General features: G+C 49.4%; 1 protein-coding gene across 13 annotated transcripts; it reads left to right on the top strand.

The window, feature by feature from the left end:
* On the top strand, positions 1-22178 carry PGAP2 (post-GPI attachment to proteins 2). 13 transcript variants are annotated; one of them, XM_047692520.1, is made up of 9 exons: positions 38-120; positions 5491-5663; positions 8760-8780; positions 11652-11826; positions 15794-15962; positions 19770-20022; positions 20156-20262; positions 20854-20962; positions 21159-22178. In XM_047692520.1, the coding sequence occupies exons 4-9, from the start codon at positions 11693-11695 to the stop codon at positions 21287-21289; spliced, it is 903 nt and encodes a 300-aa protein (XP_047548476.1). In that variant the 5' UTR covers positions 38-120; positions 5491-5663; positions 8760-8780; positions 11652-11692; the 3' UTR covers positions 21290-22178. The 13 variants fall into 13 exon arrangements, with proteins under 13 accessions (XP_047548470.1, XP_047548471.1, XP_047548480.1 ...); XM_047692521.1 differs by having other exon boundaries at positions 5491-5659; XM_047692514.1 differs by lacking the exon at positions 5491-5663 and having other exon boundaries at positions 1-120.
* The last annotated feature ends 166 nt before the right edge of the window (positions 22179-22344 follow it).

Raw genomic sequence — 22344 nt, forward strand, 5'->3', positions numbered from 1 at the left:
GGGCGGGGTGTGGGAGAAAGGTGGTGATGCTATGCCGAGGCTCCGCCCCCTGTCTTGGAGCCGAGACAGTCGGGCTGCTGAAACTCCGGCCAATCAGAAGGGAGGCTCCTGGATGGCATGGTAACTATTCTACCCTTTCCTTGCCCCAGTCCGCGGGCGGTGATGGGAAGGCTTCCCCATAGTACTGCCCGCACTTCCTGGTCAGACCACGTGCGGAGCCGGAGGGCCCCCCCTGGGAGGTCTGTGTCTTCGAGTAGCTTTCCTGCAGCTGCTCTGAGGCCCCAAAACCTGGCCTCCTGGTTTCCCAACCCATGCCACCCCATCACAACCTTTCCCTCTCTGAATCCCTAGAATAGACGCTCTAAGCATGCCCTAAGGAAACGGCTCAGCGTAGGATATGTTACAAATGAGGATTCTTGGAACTTCTTAACCACCTGCACTTTAGGATCTCCTATTTATTCTTAAAGGTCTGGTTCAAATATGCCCACCTTCTCTGGGATACATTCTCGGATCTCAGAGAGTTGGGCTAATGCTTCGGCAGGCTTCTGTTTACAGCCTTGTCACTTTGTATCCTACTGTTTACTTTTCATTCCTCTGTGCCTAGGCTCTTAGAGGTCAGACCTGCATTTTACTCACTTGAGTTTCTTCCCCCTCCCCCACTTGATATTACAGGGGAGAAAGTTGAGCATGTTCTAGAAAATAGACTTAGTGACTGAGGGTCCCACACAGAATAGCAGGAACTGTCCTCAGAAAGCAAAATGTATTCAGGCTACCTCTCCACCACCACCTTCTGCTTGGAAGATTAATACAAAATGAAAATGGGCTCTGCCCAGAAGTAGATGAACTTAAATTGAGTGTTGGGTGGTAGCAAGGGATTAGAAATAACTCATTTGTCAAAAAGTGGAGTGGTTGTAAAGATGAAATAAGATAATGGATAGGAGAAATCTGGTACATTGTAGATGCTCAAAGGAAAAAAAAGTATATATGGATGGTCAAATGCTAAGGCTAGTTTAAACAACTGACTTCAGGCACTTGCCCCCTGCTTCTACATCCAAACATCCCTTCCTCTCCTCCACCCTCCCTTGCCTGTGTTCTACATTAAAAAGTCATTAACTCTTCCTGGATAATTTACTGGAGCTTCCTCACTGCCCTCATGAAGCTCTGATTTCCAACCCTCCAGTCCTGAGACCCAACTATGATTAAGCCTCTCCACTACTTATTTATTCTGGTATCCCTAGGGCCCTGCACACATTAGGTCCACATTAAATGTGTGACCCATGAATGAATGAATTATTGTCTTAAATAGAATAATAGTAAAGTGTGGGACTTTTGAGTCCATGAACCCTGGGTTTAAATCTGAGCCTAACCATTTATTAGCTGTGTGAACTCGGGCAAATATCTTAACACCTGAACTTTAGTTTCCTTGCTTGTAAAATGAGGGTAGCAACTGTAATTTTAGGGTTGTTGGGAGAATTAAATGAGATAAAGCATTTAGTATGGTACCCAGTATACAGGGAGCCCTCAATAAATGATAATTTTTCCTGTTCTTTAAAAATATCAAGGAATTCCTGGGGCGCCTGGGTAGCTCAGTCATTTAAGCGTTTGGCTCTTGATTACAGCTCAGGTTGTGATCTCAGCGTTGTGAGAGAAGTCCTGAGTCAGGTCCATACTGAGGCATACAACCTGCTTCACATTTTCTCACTCTCTCTGCCCTCCTGCCCCCTGCTCACATGCACATGCACACTGTCTCAAAAATAAATAAATAAATATCAAGAATTTCCATTCTAAATATTCTAAGATGTGGATTCTGACACAAATGGGGCTCAAAAGTATGTTTTGAGTGAATAAGTAAATATATTCAGTCCAAAGTACTAGTGTGTATATAGGAGCTGGGATCCTTAAATAGTGCATATTTGTGGGAAGACGGGAGGGGGAGACATTGGATGAGGGGTGCCACAAGGAGAAATTTCCTATAACTCTGGTGATTTCTACTTAGGAGGACCTCTTGTTAGATCCTCTGGTAGGCACATGGCCCACAAGCTCGTCATTCCCAGGTGCCTCTCTAGGAAGGAATTTGTGGACCACATACTCTTAGTCTGTCCAATTCTCACAACACCCCTTTGATTATTATCATCTTCCTTCTTCTACTCTAAAGAAAAGGTGTTTTGTGCATGCTCACAAAAGCTTGCTGAGCCAAGCCCTCTCCTGGGCATCAGGAGCCCAGAGAGGTCCACATGTCAACACTCTGCTCTGGCCAGGAGAGACAAAGCAAAGGAAAGTCTAACTCTGTCTTAGGAACCCCCAGTCTCTCACATACATACTCTGGGAACTGACCCTATGCAGCTTGAAGCACTGGTGCTCAGGGAGGAAACAGTACCCTTAAGGACCACAGAATCAGGGAAGGGCAAGAGACTTCCTTTCAGAGTGATGGTCTAGATTTCTTATGTGGTGCATTGGAACAAGTGGCAGAATCGGAATCAAACAGCTAAGCTCAAGTGCCAGTCTCACTACTTTTTAGACCTTGCACAAATTATTTAAGTATTCTGTGACCCAGCTTCCTTGTCTATAAAATGGGCACAAAACTCCCCATGTTGTAAGGTGGTTGTAAACGTCAAATAAGGGAATTTGCAAAGGACCGGGCACATGTTTGACACACAGTAAGAACCCAGTAATTGTTGATTTCCTTCCTCTTTTCCTACAACTTGATAGGGAAGGATGATGTTTACAAATAGCATATAATTAGATTTTCATAAATCTTGTGTGGATACTTTTGACTTTGAACTACAGCATTTAAAGAATTTACTAGTACATTCAGGAATTTATCTAACATTTTTTTATTTGTCCTTCCTGTTCTGTTTCCTTCTTTTACTCTTTTTTTCATTTTGATTCTTTTATAATAATAACTTTACTTTTTTTTTTTTTTGAGGCCCAGTTCTGCCAGATTTTTTAAAAATTGAGTTATAGAGGCACCTGGGTGGCTTAGTTGGTTAAGTGTCTGCCTTTGGCTCAGGTCATGATCCCACAGTCCTGGGATTGAACCCTACATAGGCTCCTTGCTCAGTGGGGGGCCTGCCTTCTCCCTATGCCCCTCCCTCTGCTTGTGCTCTCTCTCTCTCTCTGTGTCAAATAAATAAAATAAAATCCTTAAAAATTTTTTTAAAGAAAATTGGGGACGCCTGGGTGGCTCAGTTGGTTGGGCAAGCTGCCTGCGGCTTCAGGTCGTGATCCCAGCGTCCTGGGATCGAGTCCCGCATTCGGCGCCTTGCTCGTCGGGGAACCTGCTTCTCTCCCTCTGCCTCTGCCTGCCATTCTGTCGGCCTGTGCTCGCTCTCTCTCCTTCGCTCTCTCTGACAATAATACAGAAATAAAATCTTTAAAAAAATTTTTTTTAATAAAATTGAGATATAACTCACATAACATAATATTTATCCATTTAAAGTATACAATGCAAAGGGTTTTAGTACAGGTGAACTCTCGAAAAAACATGGATTTGAACCTGGCAGGTCCACTTATTTGTTTTATCTTAAAGATTTATTTATTTGCGGCACCTGGGTGGCTCAGTGGGTTAAAGCCTCTGCCTTCGGCTCAGGGTCATGATCCCAGGGTCCTGAGATCGAGCCCCACATCAGGCTTTCTGCTCGGCGGGGAGCCTGCTTCACCACCCGGCCCCCCCGCCTCTGCCTGCCTCTCTGCCTACTTGTGATTTGTCTGTCAAATAAACACATAAAATCTTTAAAAAAAAAAAAGATTTATTTATTTATTTTAGAGAGAGAGAAAGAGCAGGAACGGTGGGAGGGGCAGAAGGAGAGAATCTCAAGCAGACTCCCTGCTGATCAGGGAGCCTGGCACAGGGCTCCAACTCAGGACCCTGAGATCATGACCTGAGCTGAAACCAAGAGTCAGACGCTCAACAGATTGAGCCTCCCAGGCACCCCTGAGTAGGTCCACTTATAAGAGAATATTTTTCAATAAGTATAATATAGTACTGTAAATGTATTGTCTCTCCTTTACGATTTTCTTAATAATGTATTATTTTCTCCAGCTTATCTTATTGGAAGAATACAGTATAATATATATATACAGTATATAATATATATTACAGTATATATATGTATATAATTATATAATATATATATATATATACAAAGTACGTTTAATCAAGCATTTAATGTTACCGGTAAAGCTTCTGCTCAACAGTAGACTCTTAGTAGTCTACTATTTGGGGAATCAAAAGTTATACTTGGATTTTGGACTGTGAGGGGTTAGCCTCCAATACCTGTATTGTTCAAGGATCCACTACATTCACAAAGTTGGGGAATTATCACCACTATCTAATTCTAGAATATTTTCATAACCCCAAAAAAGAAATCTTAGACCATTAGCAGTCATTCCACATCTCCCCCTTCCCCCAGCCCTTGGCAACTACTAATATACTTTCTGTTTCAACGAATGTGCCCATCTGGACATTTCCTACAAATGGAATCATACAATATGTGGACTTTGTGTCTGACTTCTTTCACTTAACATAATGTTTTGAAGTTTCATCCATGTTGTAGCACTTCATTCCATTTTATGGTAGAATAACATTCCATTTTATGGATAAGCCATATTTCATTTATACACTCAAAAGTTGAATGACATTTGAGTTTCTACCATGTGGCTACTATGAATAATGCTGCTATGGGTACTCGTATACAGGTTTTTTGTGGACATACGTTTTCAGTTCTCTTGTGTTTATACCTAGGAATGGATTTATGGGGTCCTATAGTAACCCTGTGTTTAACTTTTTGAGGAACTACCAGGCTGTTTCCCAAAGTGGCTGCACTATTGTATATTACTGCAATAGGAGATGAGGGTTCCAGTTTCTCCATGTCCTTGCCAACACTTGCTATTTTCCTTTATTATTATTATAGCCATCCTAGGGGCTATGAAGTGACATCTCATTGTGGTTTTCATAAACATTTCCCTAATGACTAATGATGTTGACCACCTTTTCTTTTTTTTTCTTTTTTTTTTTTAAGATTTTATTTATTCATTTGTCAGAGAGAGAGGGAGAGAGAGCAAGCACAGGCAGACAGAATGGCAGGCAGAGGCAGAGGGAGAAGCAGGCTCCCCGATGAGCAAGGAGCCCAATGTGGGACTTGATCCCAGGACGCTGGGATCATGACCCGAGCCGAAGGCAGCTGCTTAACCAACTGAGCCACGCAGGCGTTCCTTGACCACCTTTTCAATTGCTTATTTTGCATTTAAATCCCCACTTTCTTACTATTCTTTTGAATTATTTTGTTTTTCCTCCTGTACCAGTTTAGAAATTAAATTATCTTCTTATATAATTTTAGTCATCTCCCTAGAAGTTACCACGTGCATTCCTAAGTGTGATGCTAGTTAATACCTTTATAGGTATAATAAGCCATAGGGAGTTACTAAATAGTTTGCAGCAAGGGAGGCATGTGATCAGATCTGTTTTTTTTTTTTTTTTTTTTTTTTAAGAAGAGCCAATGTGGCTGTAAGTGGAGGATGATGAAGAGCTAAAAGGGCAAGGAGGCCAGGGAAGGAGACTCACAGGAAGCTTTCCTTGACAAGTGCATCCCGCACTCACTTCTTTTCTGCTTCCCACCTCTCCACTGTCCCCCATGCTACTGGGGGCTGGGACATCCCTGTAAATAAACGACTGGTCAGCTTTGGGGTATCTGGTATGTGTGTGTGGATGGGGGAGTGGAGCAGTGATGATGGCCAAAGCTGGAAAGGGGTGGTGCTATTTCAGGCACAGGCCTCTCTGGGGTATGTCCAGGCACGAGGCAAAACAACCAGGAGGGCAGGAGACATTGGAAGGCTTCAACAGCAGCAATAGCTACTTGGATGATGAGCAAATGCCCATTTGGCAAACACTGAGTACCCGCTGAATGAAGGCAAGACTGGAGGCTTAGATGCTTGTTCAACTTTTTTATCTGTACAAAGATTCCATCACATTTACCTCACCAGATTATTAAGAGTATCAAATTAGAAAGGGTACAGAAAGTTCCTGGCACCTAGTTAGAACTCATTCTTCTCTTCTGTTTTTCCTCACATAAATCAAGGTAAGCTGATAGGCTTTCGAACTGGCAGTGGACGAAACAGATTTAGAGAGGGTCAGTGACAGCTGTGGTCACACTTCAGAAAAGGCTCAATCAGGACTGGTTCAAGCTGTAGCTTCCACATGGGGTCCTAATAGCCATGATGTAGTGAGTATTTTCCACATGCCTGGCACACTGCTATTTTACTTCATTTAATTCTCACAGCAATGCTGTGCTGTGGATATTCCTAAAACCATCTTACAGATGAAGAAACTGAGATTCAGGACTGTATGGTGAATTGCCCCAATCATCAAAGAATTAAAGGCAAGATTAATGCACCTCAAATTTCAGACGTTGGGGGTAGTCTAGAGGCAGAGAGACAGGACGCAGCCTCAGGAAATGGTATTTAGAGCCAAAGTAACAGACAAGGTGTCAAGACAGGGAATAAAGGCCAGGAGCAGGTATCTTTGGGTTGGAGCTAAACAAAAAGGGATGACACAAAGCCCTAAGGTAGGAAACCTACATCTAGTTAATGAAACTAAAAGGAAATCGTTCTTTTAGTAAAGTTTTATGAATTGTTCATTTGTCCTGAGACCTTAAAGGACAGGGTGGAGGAGAGTTCAAGGTCAACAAAAGAAGTTTTTAGAATAAGGCACCCAGGGATGCCTGGGTGGCTCAGGTGATTAAGCGTCTGCCTTCTACTCAGGTCATGATCCCAGGGTCCTGGGATAGAGTCCCACATTGGGCTTCTTGCTCGGCAAGGAGCCTGCTTCTCTCTCTGCCAGCTGCTCCACATGCTTGTGCTCCCCACCCTCCTGCTCCCCAACAAATAAATAAATCTAAAAAAAAAAAAAAAAAAAAAAAGGGCATCACCCCTCCAGACTTGGAGCCACAGGAGTGAGAGATCTCTAGGTTCCCACCATTGCCTGGCTAGGGCCAGCCACATGGAGGGCCTAGGCTGGATACATGAACAAGAGTTAACACATGAAAAAGAGCTCTGGTAAATTCATCAAATCTGAGCCTCTGTATGCCCACCTGCAAAGTGGTGATTATTATAGCTACCTTGTGGGGTTAACATTATACAGTTGACACCCCCCCTTTTAAATTTGATTCATTTATTTGAGAGAGAGAAAGAGGGAGAACAGAGAGTGAGAGTGAGAGGGAGAAGCAGACTCCCCGCTGAGTAGGGAGCACAATACGAAGCTCAATCCCAGGACCCCAGGACCACGACCTGAGCCTAAGGCAGATGCCCAAATGACTGAGCCACCCAGGCGTCACTATACAGTTGACTCTTGAACAACACAGGGGTGAGGAGTGCTGAACCCTGGCACAGTCAAAAATCCATCTATAACTTTTGACTCCTCCAGAACCTAACTACAGATAGCTACTGTTGACCAAAGCCTTACTGATAACACACTCAATTAACACATATTTTGTATGTTCTGTGTTTCATATTATGACAATAAAGTAAGCTAGAGGCAGAGAGAACATCTAACTCAGAAAATCATAAGGAAGAGGGGGTGCCTAGCTGGCTCAGTTGGCAGAGCATGTGACTCTCCATCTTGGGTTTTTTTTTTTTTTTTAAAGACTTTATTTATTTGAAACAGAGAGAGAGATCACAAGTATGCAGAGAGGCAGGCAAAGAGAGAGAGAGGAGAAAGCAGGCTCCCCGCTGAGCAGAGAGCTGGATGCAGGCCTTGATCCCAGGACCCTGAGATCATGACCTGAGCCAAAGGCAGAGGCTAAACCGGCGTAGCCACCCAGGCGCCCTCCATCTTGGGGTTTTAAGTTTGAGCCCCATGTTGAGTGTGTAGCCTACTGTAAAAAAATATAGTTTTTAAAGAAAGTCATAAGGAAGAGAAAATGCATTTACACTACTGTGCTCCCTCAATATACATATAAAAAATTCACGTGTAAGTGGACCTGTGCTGTTCAAACTCACCATCGTTCCAGGGGCAACCGTATGGGGATTAAGAGAATGCCCTCAGGGATCAGACCCTGATCCTGGTTCTGATATTTGTAACTGTATGAATAGGTAACATATCTTTTCTGTTTTACACTGGTAAAACGGAAATAGTAATAGTATTTACCTCATGCGGTTTTTATGAGGATTAAATGGGATAATGCATAAAAAGTAAAAAAAAAAAAAAGTCCTTGGAAGACATAAAGTGCTCAAGAGGTGCTAATTATTACTGTGGGGATTTAAATAGGAAAATGTGATGGTGACCATGTCTAGCTCGGGAGGTCCTTTACCACCTGGAGGTGCTCTGACAACCCCGAGGCCTCCTCAGGTTCCTTTATGGGTCAGTCAGAGTGGAGAGGGACCCCTGGGGGCTGGTTTCTGGGATTCCACCCTCTCTTGACGGGGAGTGACGGGGGCGGAGCGGAGGAGAGCCTTGCTGTGTTCTGTAGGACAGGACAGGGCGCCCTCTCCTGATCAAAGGTGGGAACAGTTCTGGCCCAGAGCTTTTCGGGTGGTTCTCACTGATCTCTCTCTACCCATAAGGTGCTCTTCCCTTTGCTCGAATCGGCTCTGGGGAGCAAAGTTAGGGAGGGGGCGTTGAGGTTGGGGCAAAGCTGTTGTAATGTTTCAGAAGGGCGAGGCTGGACAATTCGGCTAGAATGGGAGCGTGGGCAGGAGGCACTGAGGTTAGGAAATTGGAGAATTCGGGGCCCTGTTGAGTTAATTTTATGTTCTTTCAACAGGTGATGGAACACAGCTGAGAGGTAAGGTGACAAGGTGGCTTATCCAACGTGTCAAAACCAGGGGTCCAGGGCTCTTCCGGCTGTCCCCACGCAGCGGGAATTAGTGGAGCCGCCGAGAGCTGGAGAGCATGGCACCAGGGAACGCGGGATCGAGGGGGACAGCCAAAGGTCTAGGTCCGCAGAAGTGGGGAGGGGCCAACGGAGGATCTGGGCGCAGTTTAATCCCCAAGCGCGCTGGCCCCGCCCCCGCCGTTCCCGCTCCCGCTCCCGCCCGCCCCCCGCCGCTTGCCCCAGGCCGGGCCTGGGCTCCGCTCGGGTTCCCCCAGCGCCCGGCCTGCGCTGATGCGGCCTCCTCGCCGCCACATCCTGGGTGAGTATGGGGATGGGTGTGCTGGACTGCCTGGCAACCCCACTTGGGGGAGCTCCACCACGCGGTCCGGCCTCCTCAAGGCCCAGCCCCACGCTCTGACGGTGCTGGTGCTTGCCCAGGATCTGCTGCTGTCCCGACTTCTAAACCAACCCCTCTCCCCCTCTATTCTCGGTCATGGTGGCTGGGTGTGCATTGGTTGAGCTCTCCCTTCACTTCACAAGGACTGTTGGTTGGCATTTCTCTTTAGGTGCAGGGGATGGAGGTGTGTGTGGGGGGGCCTGGAAGCCCATGAAGTAATTTCAAATCCCACCTCTGTCACTTATTAGCCTGTGACCTTGCACAAGTGTTTTAAACTTCCCTGAGCCTCAGTTTCCTCTTCTGTAAATGGAAATACACAGGCAATAGGGCCTACCTCATAGAGTTATAGTGAGGATTACAAGAAACAATGTGTGCCAAGTCTATCAACTGCTATTCATGCTCAGAAGGTGCCAGATAAGTATGGATTCCCGCTGGAGGCTGAGATCTCTTGGACCTTTGGAGATAAGATAGGGGTACTTCTAAGAAAGCAGTGTCCAGCTAAGTAGTCCCTTTGAAGCAGTTAAGAGCTGACTGGGACTGAACAGCTGCCCTTCAGGTAGTGAGCTCCCTGTCCTGAGACCTGGAGGAGTAAAATGGCCATGTTTTAATGGCCTTATTAGTAATCTAAACCTCCTGATTTTCATGTCCCACAGCTGGGGGAAAGTCCCAGAGTGGTTAGATGACTTGTCAAAGGTCACACAGCTAAAAGGGGAGCCAGCATACCTCTAAGCTGTGGAACAGACCATTCCTCCAGCCTCTTTCTCCACCCACTGCCTTGGGCAGTGCATATTCATTCCCTGAGGATCTGGTCTTCAGTTTGGGCATCCCAGTGGTTCCTGAGGGATCCAGAGCTGCTGGGTTGAGGGAGGGAGCTAATGCTGCTCCAAGCACAGAATCAAGATTTGGGCTGGGTGTGGAAGTTGTTCCCCTTACCTCTGGGGACTTACAGTTCATTTGGGGATGACCCAAGAAACGTGTTTGATTTGGGCGGTCACCAGAGCCACTTCCACCTCCCCTGGGAGATCCCTAGCCCCTGAACAGAGAAAGGAACTTGGGCAACTGGGGCAGGCTGCCTAATCTGGCCTGGCAGAGAGGCAAGTGAGGGAAGATGGAGGAGAACACAGAGGCGTATTCACCCGCTTCTGGAATGCCAAGAGGTGCTTCCTGAGGGTGGGGCCAGGAAGAGTTGGGGCTTGATCTGGCAAGACCTTTGAGTCCAGAAGGGCAGGTTCTTTATGAATCTGGAGCCAGCCCTAGTTTGGCCACAAGCAGCCTAAGTTCCAAGGATGGCTCTCCATCAGGTTCAGCATCGGGCTCTGAAGAAGAACCTTCCTCTCTCTGCGTCTTGGTTTCTCTGTCTTTTGCAGTGGGGCCAGGGCTCATGGACTCGTCTATACAGGATTTGATTTACCTTTCTTTCTCTCATGGGCAGGCACCCCTTCTCTCTCCCCTCCTAATCTGACCTAACCTGACCTTTCTGCCCAGACCTCTGGCCAGAGAGGAAGGGGTCAAAGAAGGCTAGGGTTGTAGTTTGTGATCCTGTGGGCCCCACATCTCCCCACTGTGGGCTCTTCCTTCAAGTTCTGTGACCTTGAGCAGGTTCATGCTCCTCTCTTGGACTCAATTTCTCCTTCTATGCACTGACGGAGGTTGGGATTGTTGGTGTGTACTTGATTATTATAGTTCCTGACCTTCCAATCTTCATCTCGGGGGGGAGTCACAGTCCTCAGTAGCCTTTACTTCATATCTGGAGGGGGATGGATAGGCCCTATGGGTACTGGGAAGCCTCCAGAAGCTGACAAGGCAGCTCTTTCCAGCAAACAGCAAGCCCAGGCCAGCACTAGGCCTGATTCTGCAAAGCTTTTCACCCCCAGAGCACGTGAGACAGCAGGCGGGGACAAGCACAGGGTCAGGGCCCTACTGGCTTCCATGGAGGCCTTGCTGCTGTGCTCTGTGGTGCAGGCACACAGAACCTGGGAAGGGATTGAAGGTACAGAAGGTCCTGGGCCAGTGGGTGAAGCAGAGAGAGCTGATGGGAGGCCCTGAAGCCTGGAGGCTCAAAGGCCTGGGGGAGGAGATGGGCCCCTCTGTCCACTGGGAGGTTTTAGGGTTGGTTCCTGAAACAAGAGAGACCAGTTAAACCAGCTCCTGCTGTAAAGCCAGCTATAAGGGAGAAGAGGTTCTCCCTATCCGTTCAAGCCTTGTTTTAGCACAGAGTGGGTTTGTTGTCTTTCCTCTGAAATTGAGGATGAATATTCTCTTGGGATTCTAAGTCAGTCTTCTTCCGGACAGGAGCTGTCCAAGCTTAGGGGCTGGATGGCTTTCTTCTCAGACCCTTCACCCCATAGCACAGCTAAGCTGAGGACTGAACACGAGGGCTGGCTTTGCCACTGAGTCCCGGCCTTGCTGCCTTGGGTCTTGACAGCACATTACTTCATCCCCAGGTCTGACAAGATGTACCAGGTCCCACTGCCGCTGGACCGGGATGGGACCCTGGTCCGGCTCCGCTTCACCCTGGTGGCCCTGGTCACGGTCTGCTGTCCACTTGTCGCCTTCCTCTTCTGCATCCTCTGGTCCCTGCTCTTCCACTTCAAGGAGACTACGGCCACACACTGTGGGGTAGGGCTTGCCCAGGGGGGTCGGGGAACGATATCTTCAGACCCAATTGGATCTTTTTTGGATCATGATTCTATTGTTAAAGGATTAGCAAGGCCTCCAGTGGGGTCCATCAAACAAATTGGGCTGCTGGAGGTTAGGATGCCTGCAAATCCAGGTCTCAGGAATGAGCCTTCTGCCACTTTCCATGGAAGTCACTAGGGCTTGCAGTCCCTGAAGCTGGGTAGTCCCAGGACCGAGAACCCAATCCTTACTTGATAGCAGGGTAGATTCAGGAGCCCCAGGGTTTTGTGAGGGATGAAGAGAGAACAGGCCTGATCTAGAAGGAACTGGAGCCTCTTAGTGTGTCATTGTAGGCTGTGCCTGTCTGTGGGGGAATGTGATTATGTATGCGTGTGTGTGACTGTGAGGGACACAACTATGTGTGGGAGAGACCGTATCTGTGCGTGTCTGGATGGGGGCCTGATGATGTGTGTGTGTGTGTGTGTGTGTGTGTGTGTGTGTATGTGGTGTGTTCCATATATGTATATGGGCTATGTTCCTGTAGGCACCCATGCACCTTCTAGACTGGGATGTGGCATGCTGGGCCAGAAGGAAAGACACGAGTTTTCTCTGTAGTATCTCAGAGTAAAGAGGGTGAGCCTGTGTTGACCTCTGTTACACTCCTAGTTCATCTACTGACTCTGTATTACCTGAGACACAGAGACTGAGCCTCCCCATGTCTAAAATCGAGTTGACAATTCCCATCCTCTCCTCAGGGCCAGGATACAGCTCTAGATAGAGGAAGAATAGGAAGGTGGTTTGGGAAATGGTGAAGGGTGAGGAGCAGAAGTAAGAGGAGGAAAAGGAAATTGTCAGGTTAGAAGGCAGGGCAGGAGAGGAAGAGCTTAGGGGCTGTAGGTAGGAAAGAGGCAGGGCCTGGACATGGACCCTTGCGGTAGCATCAAGAGAGCTCTGTAGGCCCCCACTCATCTCAGAATCCTGCCTCTCTATAAAGAGTATCTGCTCCAGAAATAGGGCTACGACTAGGACCGGGACTGGGGTATGGCTGGCAGTATGGAGTGGGGCTTAGTTCCTATGACTTGAAAGTTTTCCCTCTCCTTGATTCGTCATTGAAGAGACGTTAGCCTTGAGCTCTGGGCAGCCATTCTGATGAGACCCAAGGCTGGGAGCTATCAGAACAGAACTGGAAGAAGAGAGGGTGTCCAGGTGATCTGGATGGGGGGAGATCAGAAAGGGTCCAACCAATGGCCTTTCCTGAGCTAGTTTTTACCTTAGATAATGCTTCAAATATTTCTCTCACCCTGGTCAACATCCTTGTATCCTGCAAAACCCTTTTCAAGTGTCACCTCCTTTGAAAAGCCTTTCCTAGCCTCCTTGGGGGCAAACTGAATCACTCTTTTCTCTGGGAGTTCCCTGTTTTATCTTTCCTGCAGTTCTATCACATCATGTTTGTGTCTCTGTTCCCCACCAGACCAGACTGGGAGCTCCTTCAAGGTGGGCACTACATCTGAATCGGAAAGAATTTGTTGAATAAATAAACAGGACAACCCCTCCCCCCCCCCCCCCCCCCCCCCCCCCACATACCAGCCCAGTACCCTGGGAAAAAGAAGGCCTGTAGTCATAGCCTATACAGAAAATTATAATATTTGTATAGTGTATGGAGTTAAATGGAGTAGGCTGTTTGCTCTGCCCCACATTGCTGTCTCCTGAGGGCTAATGGGATCAATAACCCAGCATACCTGACATATCTAGACCCCATTCTTGGCATACTAACTAGTTAGGGAGCTAAGGCATAGGCATAGTGGCACAGGTACCTAGTCCTTCTGGGTCAGGACTGAGTGAGCTTAGTGACCCAGGGGAGATTTTGTCCCCACTCCCTGGGACGACTGTGTTATAGCCACCTAGGGGCAGTCTAGGTGGATGTCTGCTCTGAATTTCTCACCTAGAGTATTCCCTGAATGGCCAACCCTAGGAATAAAAGAAGTAACTTTAGTCTAACGCATCTACAATTAGATGGCTATGCCTCTGCTTGCATATCTCCAGTGATGCGGTGCTTCCTTCCTCTCCAGACAGCCTATTCCAAGGAGGCCTAGTAACTAACAATTAGCAAGCTGTTTCTTGGAGCAAGTGCACTTTCTCTTTCTGATGAATCTCTGCTTTTGTCCTGGCTCTGCTTTGGGAAACTGAGAGCTCCTTTCTCCTCCTGGTGTCAAGCCAGTCCTACAGAGATGGGATAGCAGTAATTGCAGGGTGGGGTGGGTCCCTGAGTTTACTCTTATTGTGTAGCATAGCTCCACTTCTTTCGGGCAAACCTCACAGGACATGCACCCCTAGCCTTGGCCCAGTTGGTCACTCCTCTCTCCATCCAAGGCCCTGCTGTGGGCCTAGGACTTCCTATGGCCTGGGCAGTAGAGGCAAAAGCAGGACCATTGCATTCCTATTACTGGCTGTTAGACCCCTGTTAGGGCGTCTTGGGCTGATGTTAGCTGCTTCTGCAGAGGAGGCTGGACACTGATACGGCATATTCAGGCCCATCTAGATCTCATTTGGATCCTGAATCTGTTGTCCTATGACTAACTGGCTCTCCAATGAGGCCCAACAGACCTACTCTGGCTCCCAACAAAAAGGGGTGAAATCCTATTCTGCTTTCTCCCTTTCCCTTCCCAGAAACCTGCCTGTTTCCCAGGACACAATGCTCAGAAAGGTCCCTACGCCCATCCCTGGCAAGAAAGCTTCTGTAGGCTGACGTTAGCCACTATCACTCTTATCTTTGCAGAGTGTTCCAGGGTTTATGATATGGTTTTGTTGGTCCTGGGAGGGCTGTGTGCTTGGGCAGGCGTGGAGATCTAGGCTCCGTGGGTGGGAGGGCAGGCCCTGGGGAACTAGGGGTGGGACCCTCCAGGCTTAGAATAGTCTCAGTCTGGCTAGAGCCCTCAACTCAAGCCTAGGATCCATCCATCAGCACCCACTGTGAGTGTTGCCAGTGCGAGCCCCCTCCCCCATTTCCCTGATGCTGAGCTGGACTAGTGGACTGGTGTTCCCTTAACAGAGAGAGGTATGTGTCCCAAGGGAAGTTTGGTCCAAGGGCTTTTAATACAAAGCCATTTCTGTCTGTCCCCCCCGGAAGGGAACCCAGCTTGCAAGTCGTGGTGGTTGTGGCAGGGGGAGGTGGGAGGAGGGAGTTTTCTGCCTAGAGGGAAAAGAGAGTGGAGGAAGGTCAGTTCCTTTGGGCTGGGTCTGTCCTTGCTAGGTCTAGGTCCGGCCCAGCAGACAGGCTCAGGGTGAGTGGAGAAGATTCCTATGGCCCTTAGATTCCCATAACCTTTGGACTGGGTGACATGGTCTTTGCAGAGAGGAAGGAGATGGAGGTCTGGGCCTCTGCAGGGACCCTGGTATCTTGAGATACAGTACTGCTGGCCTGAGGCTTGGCTCATTCTGAGCCTGGGGGTGGGCTGGTGGGCAGACTGTGACCCCAGTGAAATGTTCTGGGCACTCCCACTGTTCCTGGTTGAACTTGGGTGAAGAGCAGGAATGTGGTCAGACGGGGTCAGTGGGAGGGCTGAGGTTGAGCCAAGGGTCCTTCATTTAGGTTATTTGGCCTGAAGAAAGCCTTGACTTGAGAGCTTTAGGCTGTCAGGGGCTGAAACCTTAGTTCTAATGTTTGATCCTGGCATAGTTCTCTCCTTCTGTGGAACAGAAATAACAACCTTTTTACCTCTGACCCTTCTGAGTGGGTATGTGCCAAAGGGATTCCTAAGAGCTGACCCTGCCCGACCGAGTGGCTCCCTCCCCATCTCTCTCTGCCCTCCTGATCTTCTGCACTGCTTTCCTTTTCCCCTTGCATTCTTTCTACTCTGGCTCTTCCCTCTACCCAGAGGAGCCAGGTCCAGAAAAGGCCTCATTTCCTGAGGCCCATGTGTCCACCCAAGTCGTGTCCCTCACCCTGCTTGGGCACCACTCCATACAGGATGTTCTCTGCGGCCTCACAGCCCTTGGACCCAGATGGGACTGTGTTCCGGCTCCGCTTCACGGCCGTGATCTGGTGGATCGTCACTTTCCCCATGTTCGGCTTCTTCTTCTGCATCATCTGGTCTCTGGTGTTCCACTTTGAGTACACGGTGGCCACTGACTGTGGGGTGAGTGCCATGCTCCCCCGCACCTGGGTCAGGGCCAGGTCAGGGCCAGGTTGGGAGATGGCCATGAGAGTGGAATCAGAGAATAGGAGAGGAGGTGGAGAGTCAGAGAGAGGGGAAGGGATGAAAGGATAGTGGGGGGCAAGTCAGAGTTGGGGGGATTTGTGGGGAGACACTCAGTGAGAGTGGAGTCACAGTCCTCTGAGAGGAGAAGATTATAGAGAGTGCCACGAAGTGGAGGGGAGAAGGGAGGGGAAAGGAGGGGAATAGGTAAAAGAGGTCATGAGAGGGAGGAGGAGGCTGAAGAAAGTCCAGACTGGGAAGGAAGCCAAGACTGGGGAGTCAGATGCAGCCAGGAGCCAGGAGACATCGTAGTTGGGTTTAGCTGAGATTGGGGCCTGGCCAAGAGGACCCCCAAGCCTTGCCCTGGAATCTTCTAGTTTGGTTTCTGCCTCTGGCAACCTTGGGCCCCACAACTTGTGTCCACTCAGGGCTCTGCTAGCTAGAAACCTAGATGGACTTCCTGCCTCTATGAGCAGTCCACCTGGCCTTTCTGAGGGCCCAGGAGTAGAGTTCTGGGTCAGGGGCATGGAACCGAACATTCACTTGCCCTTAGCCCCTCATCCTACAAGAGACAGTCCTAGACACAGACGGTCAGGCACAGTGAAATGGGAGGCACTGTGATAAAGGGGAGCACAGGGATCACGGGGCCCAGAGCAAGCACTTAGTGTAGCCTAGATGTTGGGGAAGACTTCCTTCCTGAAGCAGGGGGCATTGCAGCTATGGGGGTAAAGAAGGATTTTGTGAATGCCAGGCTGACAACTTCTGATTTTATCCAGAGGGCAGTGGTGAGCTTTGGAACGATTTTAAGCAGGGAAGGGACATGATCAGACTTATGCTTTAGAAGACCATTCTGGATCCTGAATAGAGAAGATTTGTAAGGGCAGGGAGCAAGTATAGGGAGAGAAGTGAAGAGGTTAGTGTAGTAATTCACACTACTGGGGAGACCAGAGCTAAAATAAGGATTATGAGGCTAGAGAGGTGAGGATCGAGTCCAGAGAAGGGTAGCAGGTTGAATTGTAGGGATGAGAGGTTGTGTCCAGTTGGCAAGGGATGGGGCAGTAGACAGAAAAGTCATCCATAACTTTGGGGGATTTTTATCAAAGGAATTAATCTCTAATGGTGAAATCTGATGTGCTTTGGTAGGGAATTTTTTGGACCCTCACCCTTTATACCATGTGAATCTCTGATCTACTGCCCTACCATAGATCCACTGAGCCAGGTCTTCCATGCCAATGGAGGGTTTGTGTTCTTGGGGAAAAGTGGTTATGTTCCCATCTCAGCACCCTTAGCTCTGAGCTCATGGCGAAACTTAAGGTGAACTGGGTAGCTGGTCTCTGATAGCTCCTGATGTTGCTGGCACAGTTGGTGAGCGGGGAACTCGTGTGCTTTGAATGGGGAGACATATCTGAATATCTATACCTGATTATACATGTGTGTGTGCGTGTGTGTATCAGTGTGTCTGTGCATGTGTGCATGAGAGAGGTGGGGGAGAGAGAGAGAGATAAGAAGATGCCTGCTCTTAGCAGCCTACCTCCACCCATACTCTGAGAGGAGTTTATGAAATCTCCCTTCCTCCAGAGGCGTCCCCCAAGCTCTTTGCCATCTCTTTACCTGTTTTCCAGCATTGGTCAGGACTCTGGGCTCTCCCAGCCAAGCTTTAGAAGCTCATGCTCACACACACACACACACACACACACACACCACACAAGCACACACACACACACACAAAGCTCATGCTGGTTCCGCTCCCCTTAAAGTAGCTAGGGTTGGGGCAGGAGTTTTCAGAATGAATATTCTAGGAAGTGGAGGCAGCACTCTTACTAACCTTACTTAGGGGACCTAACTCAGAGGGGCAGAACAGTAAGGAGGCTTGGAGGTCTCAGAAATCTCTGGCAAAGGTATGATTCTCACCTCTCTCTCATATGCAGTCTTCCCATCTTCAAGAACCACATAGCTGACCAGCTTTTTGTAGGCTTTTCAGGGAAGTAGGTCATATGAAAGCCATCACCATAGCCATTTGTGCCGCAGATGCTCTGTATACATTATATTCAGTATCTGCAATCATCCTGCAAGGTAGGTGGTAGTATCCCTATTTTTGTCGGTGAGGAAATCGAAGCTCTGAAAGGTGAAGTGACCTGCTCAAGGTCACTCAACTAATAAAGACAGAGATGGGGGGGCACCTGGGTGGCTCAGTGGGTTAAGCCTCTGCCTTCAGCTGGGATCATGCTCTCAGGGTCCTGGGATCAAGTTCCGCATCGGGCTCTTTGCTCAGCAGGGAGTCTGCTTCCCCCTCTCTCTGCCTGCCTCTCTGCCTACTTGTGATCTCTTTCTCTCTCTGTCAAATAAATAAATGAAATTTAAAAAATTAAAAAAAAAAAAAAAAGGCAGAGATGGGATACAGACCCGGGTTTGTGTGGCTCCAGAGCCTCCATGCTGCCTCTTTACTGACAACTCAGAATGTCTGAGCCTGGTCTCAAGCTATGGTATCTCAAGCCATCGCCTTGAGAGCAGCACCCTCTCTCCAAGAGCTCTGCACTTAGCTTCCTCTGATAGTGCTGAGGGCAATCTGTCTCCTTTTCTGGGAAGCCTTCGAAGCCCCTGGCTGATGAGCCCCCAGGCCGACCCCTGCTCTATGAGCTGCCTCCACCTTCCTTCCCAGCCTTGATGGAGACCGCATCCCCATTAAGAGAAAGGAAAGGATCTTCTAGAACTGCATCTCTGAAGCCTGGCCCTGCTCTGGCTTTTGCTGGGAGTCTAAAAAAAAGCCACAGAAAGTGTGTGCAACAGGCTAGTAGCTTTCAGTCCTGGAATCCTTTAGAAATGTAGATTCCCATAGTCCAGATTGGCTACATTCTCCATGATCCCCAATGAGTTACATGCACATTCAAGGTAGAAGCATTACTCTAGGCCCTGGAGTCTGAGAGGTCCTCCTCCTAGCCCTGGCTCTCCTGTTAGCATCTATACTGTTGTTCACTCATCCCTCATCCTCTCACTCTCTCATGCAGACAACACACCTATCCTCACAGCTGTGTGTGTGACCTCCTCCTCCTTCCTCAACTTTAAAGAATAGTGCCCTAGTTCCTTAAGGAATGAGGAATTCCAGCTTTGAGAAAGATGAATGGGGGAGATGCGCAAGAAAGGGGTCCTTTTCTTAGACTATCCCAGATTAAGAGCACCCACTTTCTTAAGCATGTTCAGGGTGGGGGGACCCTACTGACTCAGCTCCCCCCAGGATCTCACAGTACCCTCTACCACCTTGGCACATCTACCCGAAAGAATAAGTGAAGCTGGGAGGAGTCAGAAGAACAGCTCGGCTGCCCAGTGCATCCAGCACTGTCCCAAGGAGGCTCAGGTGGCCTGTCCTCATGACTATCTATCCAATCGAGGGTCTTGGGCTCATTGAACTTCCCACAGGGCCTTATCGAAGGCAAAGCTCTGTGCTATGGGCTCAGAGAGCATCTGAATTTGTCTCCAGCTTCCATAGCCATGTAGAGTCCCATCAAGTCCCTGCACACACCCCAGCCTGCCCAGGGAATGAGAACAAGCACCCTGGTGGTGGTGGTGGGGGGTGGGACCTGGCAGGGACTTCTCCCAGGAGCGCTCTGGGGGTGCATGGAGGATCTCCTGGAAGGGGAGGGGCTGGAGTGGGGCCTCAGGAGAGCCAGGGTGATTCTGACGGAGGGAAAAGGCTCTCTAGGTGGTTGGGGCCAGCAGAGGCCTGTCCCCAGACAGCTCACAACTCTCTAGGTGCCCAATTATCTGCCCTCGGTGAGCTCGGCCATCGGTGGGGAGGTGCCCCAGCGCTACGTGTGGCGCTTCTGCATCGGCCTGCACTCGGCGCCTCGCTTCCTGGTGGCCTTTGCCTACTGGAACCACTACCTCAGCTGCGCGTCCCCGTGTCCTGGCTACCGCCCGCTCTGTCGCCTCAACTTCGGCCTCAACGTGGTGGAGAACCTGGCGCTGCTTGTGCTCACCTACGTCTCCTCTTCCGAGGACTTCAGTGGGTGCCCAGATGAGGGAAGGTGGAGCAGGGAAGGGTTGGGGAGGGCCACCCACCCCCGCCCTCCCTCGGACCTTAGGATGCTTGGATGCTCCCTGCAGGGCGTGCTCCCAATCCCCCTCTCTCCCCCCAGCCATCCATGAAAATGCTTTCATTGTGTTCATCGCCTCATCCCTCGGTCACATGCTCCTCACCTGCATTCTCTGGCGGCTGACCAAGAAGCACACAGTAAGTCAGGAGGTACGGTCTACCCCTAGTGGGGCTCCAGGCGGCCCAGAGGAACATCCAGGACACCTGTCCTCAGGATGCAGGTCACGGTGAGGTGGGAGCTGGAGTTCCCATGGGAATCCGGGCCGGGGCTGGGACTTGGGGACAGGTGGAGGGTGGTCGAGTGGGCCAAATCTAGGACTATGTTTGGGTGATATGGGAGACTGGAAGATAGTAGAGCTGGGGGGCTCCAAGTTGGGGCAGAATGAGGGATAGCACCCAGGGTGCTGTGGGTTAGGAGCAGTGTCAGCAGTCTGTGGTACCTCCAGTGTCCACACACACACACACACACACCCCTTTCTTCCCCCTGTAGTACGTGGAGGGATCAGGTTGGTGGGTGACTCCAAGTAACTTTCATATTCCAACTGGCTGAAGTGGGAAGGGCCTCATTATCCTCGCAAACGCAGGAATAGGAACATGCACATCATTGCTGCTGCCCTTGCCCGTGCCCCCTTCCATAACCCAGGGAGGTAAGACACAGCTCTTAGGAACTGGGGCCAGGAGGGGAGGCTGCCTACCACATATCCAAAGGGCCACAGAGTGATGAGATAGCCCATCCTCTAGGACCGCAAGTCCTACAACTGGAAACAGCGGCTTTTCATCATCAACTTCATCTCCTTCTTCACGGCGTTGGCTGTCTACTTTCGGCACAACATGTATTGTGAGGCTGGAGGTGAGGCCAGGCTGGGATCCACTGGTGGTCACAGTGTCTGTTGGGATAGTTGTCATGTTTTCTGTAGTGTGCATTATGGCAGTAGTCTTGGGGGGCTTGCACCCACTGCAGAAATGTGGTGGTGATTTACCAAGAGGCCCCGGGGGGGTTGGGGGCAGAAGGCTCACCATGCCCTGTTCTTGTGTTCTCACGACAGTGTACACCATTTTTGCCATCCTGGAATACACTGTCGTCCTAACCAACATGGCGTTCCACATGACGGCCTGGTGGGACTTCGGGAACAAGGAGCTGCTCATTACCTCCCAGCCTGAGGAAAAGCGATTCTAAACCCTTTCTCTTCTGCTAGGAAGGAGGCGGTCTACTGCCCAGAAACTAGAAACAAGACACTACACTCTGGCCTTCCCTGCCCTGTGTCCTCTGTGGGCCATGCTAATTGGGGGAAGGGGGAGAAGAAAGGAGGAAGGGCACAGGACAGGGCTTCAGGCAGCCCTGCTGGCTTCTCCTTTCCCTCACCCCGTCTGAAGGCACAGGAACCTTCAAGCAGCATCACCCTTATCTGAGAGGCCCCAAGAGGCTGAGCTGACAGGAGAGCTCCACCATCTGGTGCTAAAAAAAGTCGAGGTTCATAACCACCGAATCGGTTCTTGGCCTTTACATAGCCACCTCTTGCTGAGGTCAGGGACCACTGAACAGTGGCTGCTACCTGAAAACCACAGCCATCTCTCACCACCGGGTCATTTGCTTGACTCATGTGTCTACTCATGTCCTGTGCATACCCAGGCCTAGGGCCACCATCCTGTGCTAACTTTGCTCAGGTGTTCTAGCCCTGACTTCACCTCCAACTTAGAGTGTATGCTTCCCTAGTTAAGCCTCAGCGTGTCCGTGTGGGTGATGGCAGGGGAGGAGGGCTGTAGGATTTGCATGGGCTCTGCCAGTGGTTCTGAAACTACTTTGTGGAGGTGGTGTTCTGTACCTGAAGGGCAACCTGCTCCAGAAGGAGTGCTGGCACAGCACATATTTCCCTCCCTTCTGAAATCTCTGGCTTACACTCTTCCTCCTTGGCAAAGGTGTTAAGGTGGAGTCAGAGGCAGATTCCTGCCCCCAAATGGGCTCTCTGGTGTCCCCTATCCTCCCTACTGCCCCATGCCCTGACCTCTTTGGATTGTACATTTTATTTCAAATAAAATTCTTTTTGTTTTTGTTTTTTCCCCCAAAAGCCTGGGCTAGGCTTATCTTTGTTTCATGGAACTGAGGTGAGGGACAGGCTCCAGGATGGAGGGAATAAGTCCATTGCAAGGTATGATTCCAAGCGGCTTCCCACCTTAGGCCTGGAGTCTTCTAAGGCTGGTCTAAGCCCCCGTTTTGGTGAGCAGGAGTGACTG

The sequence above is a fragment of the Lutra lutra genome, chromosome 10, assembly GCF_902655055.1.
Source record: "Lutra lutra chromosome 10, mLutLut1.2, whole genome shotgun sequence".
Lineage (NCBI taxonomy): Eukaryota > Metazoa > Chordata > Mammalia > Carnivora > Mustelidae > Lutra > Lutra lutra.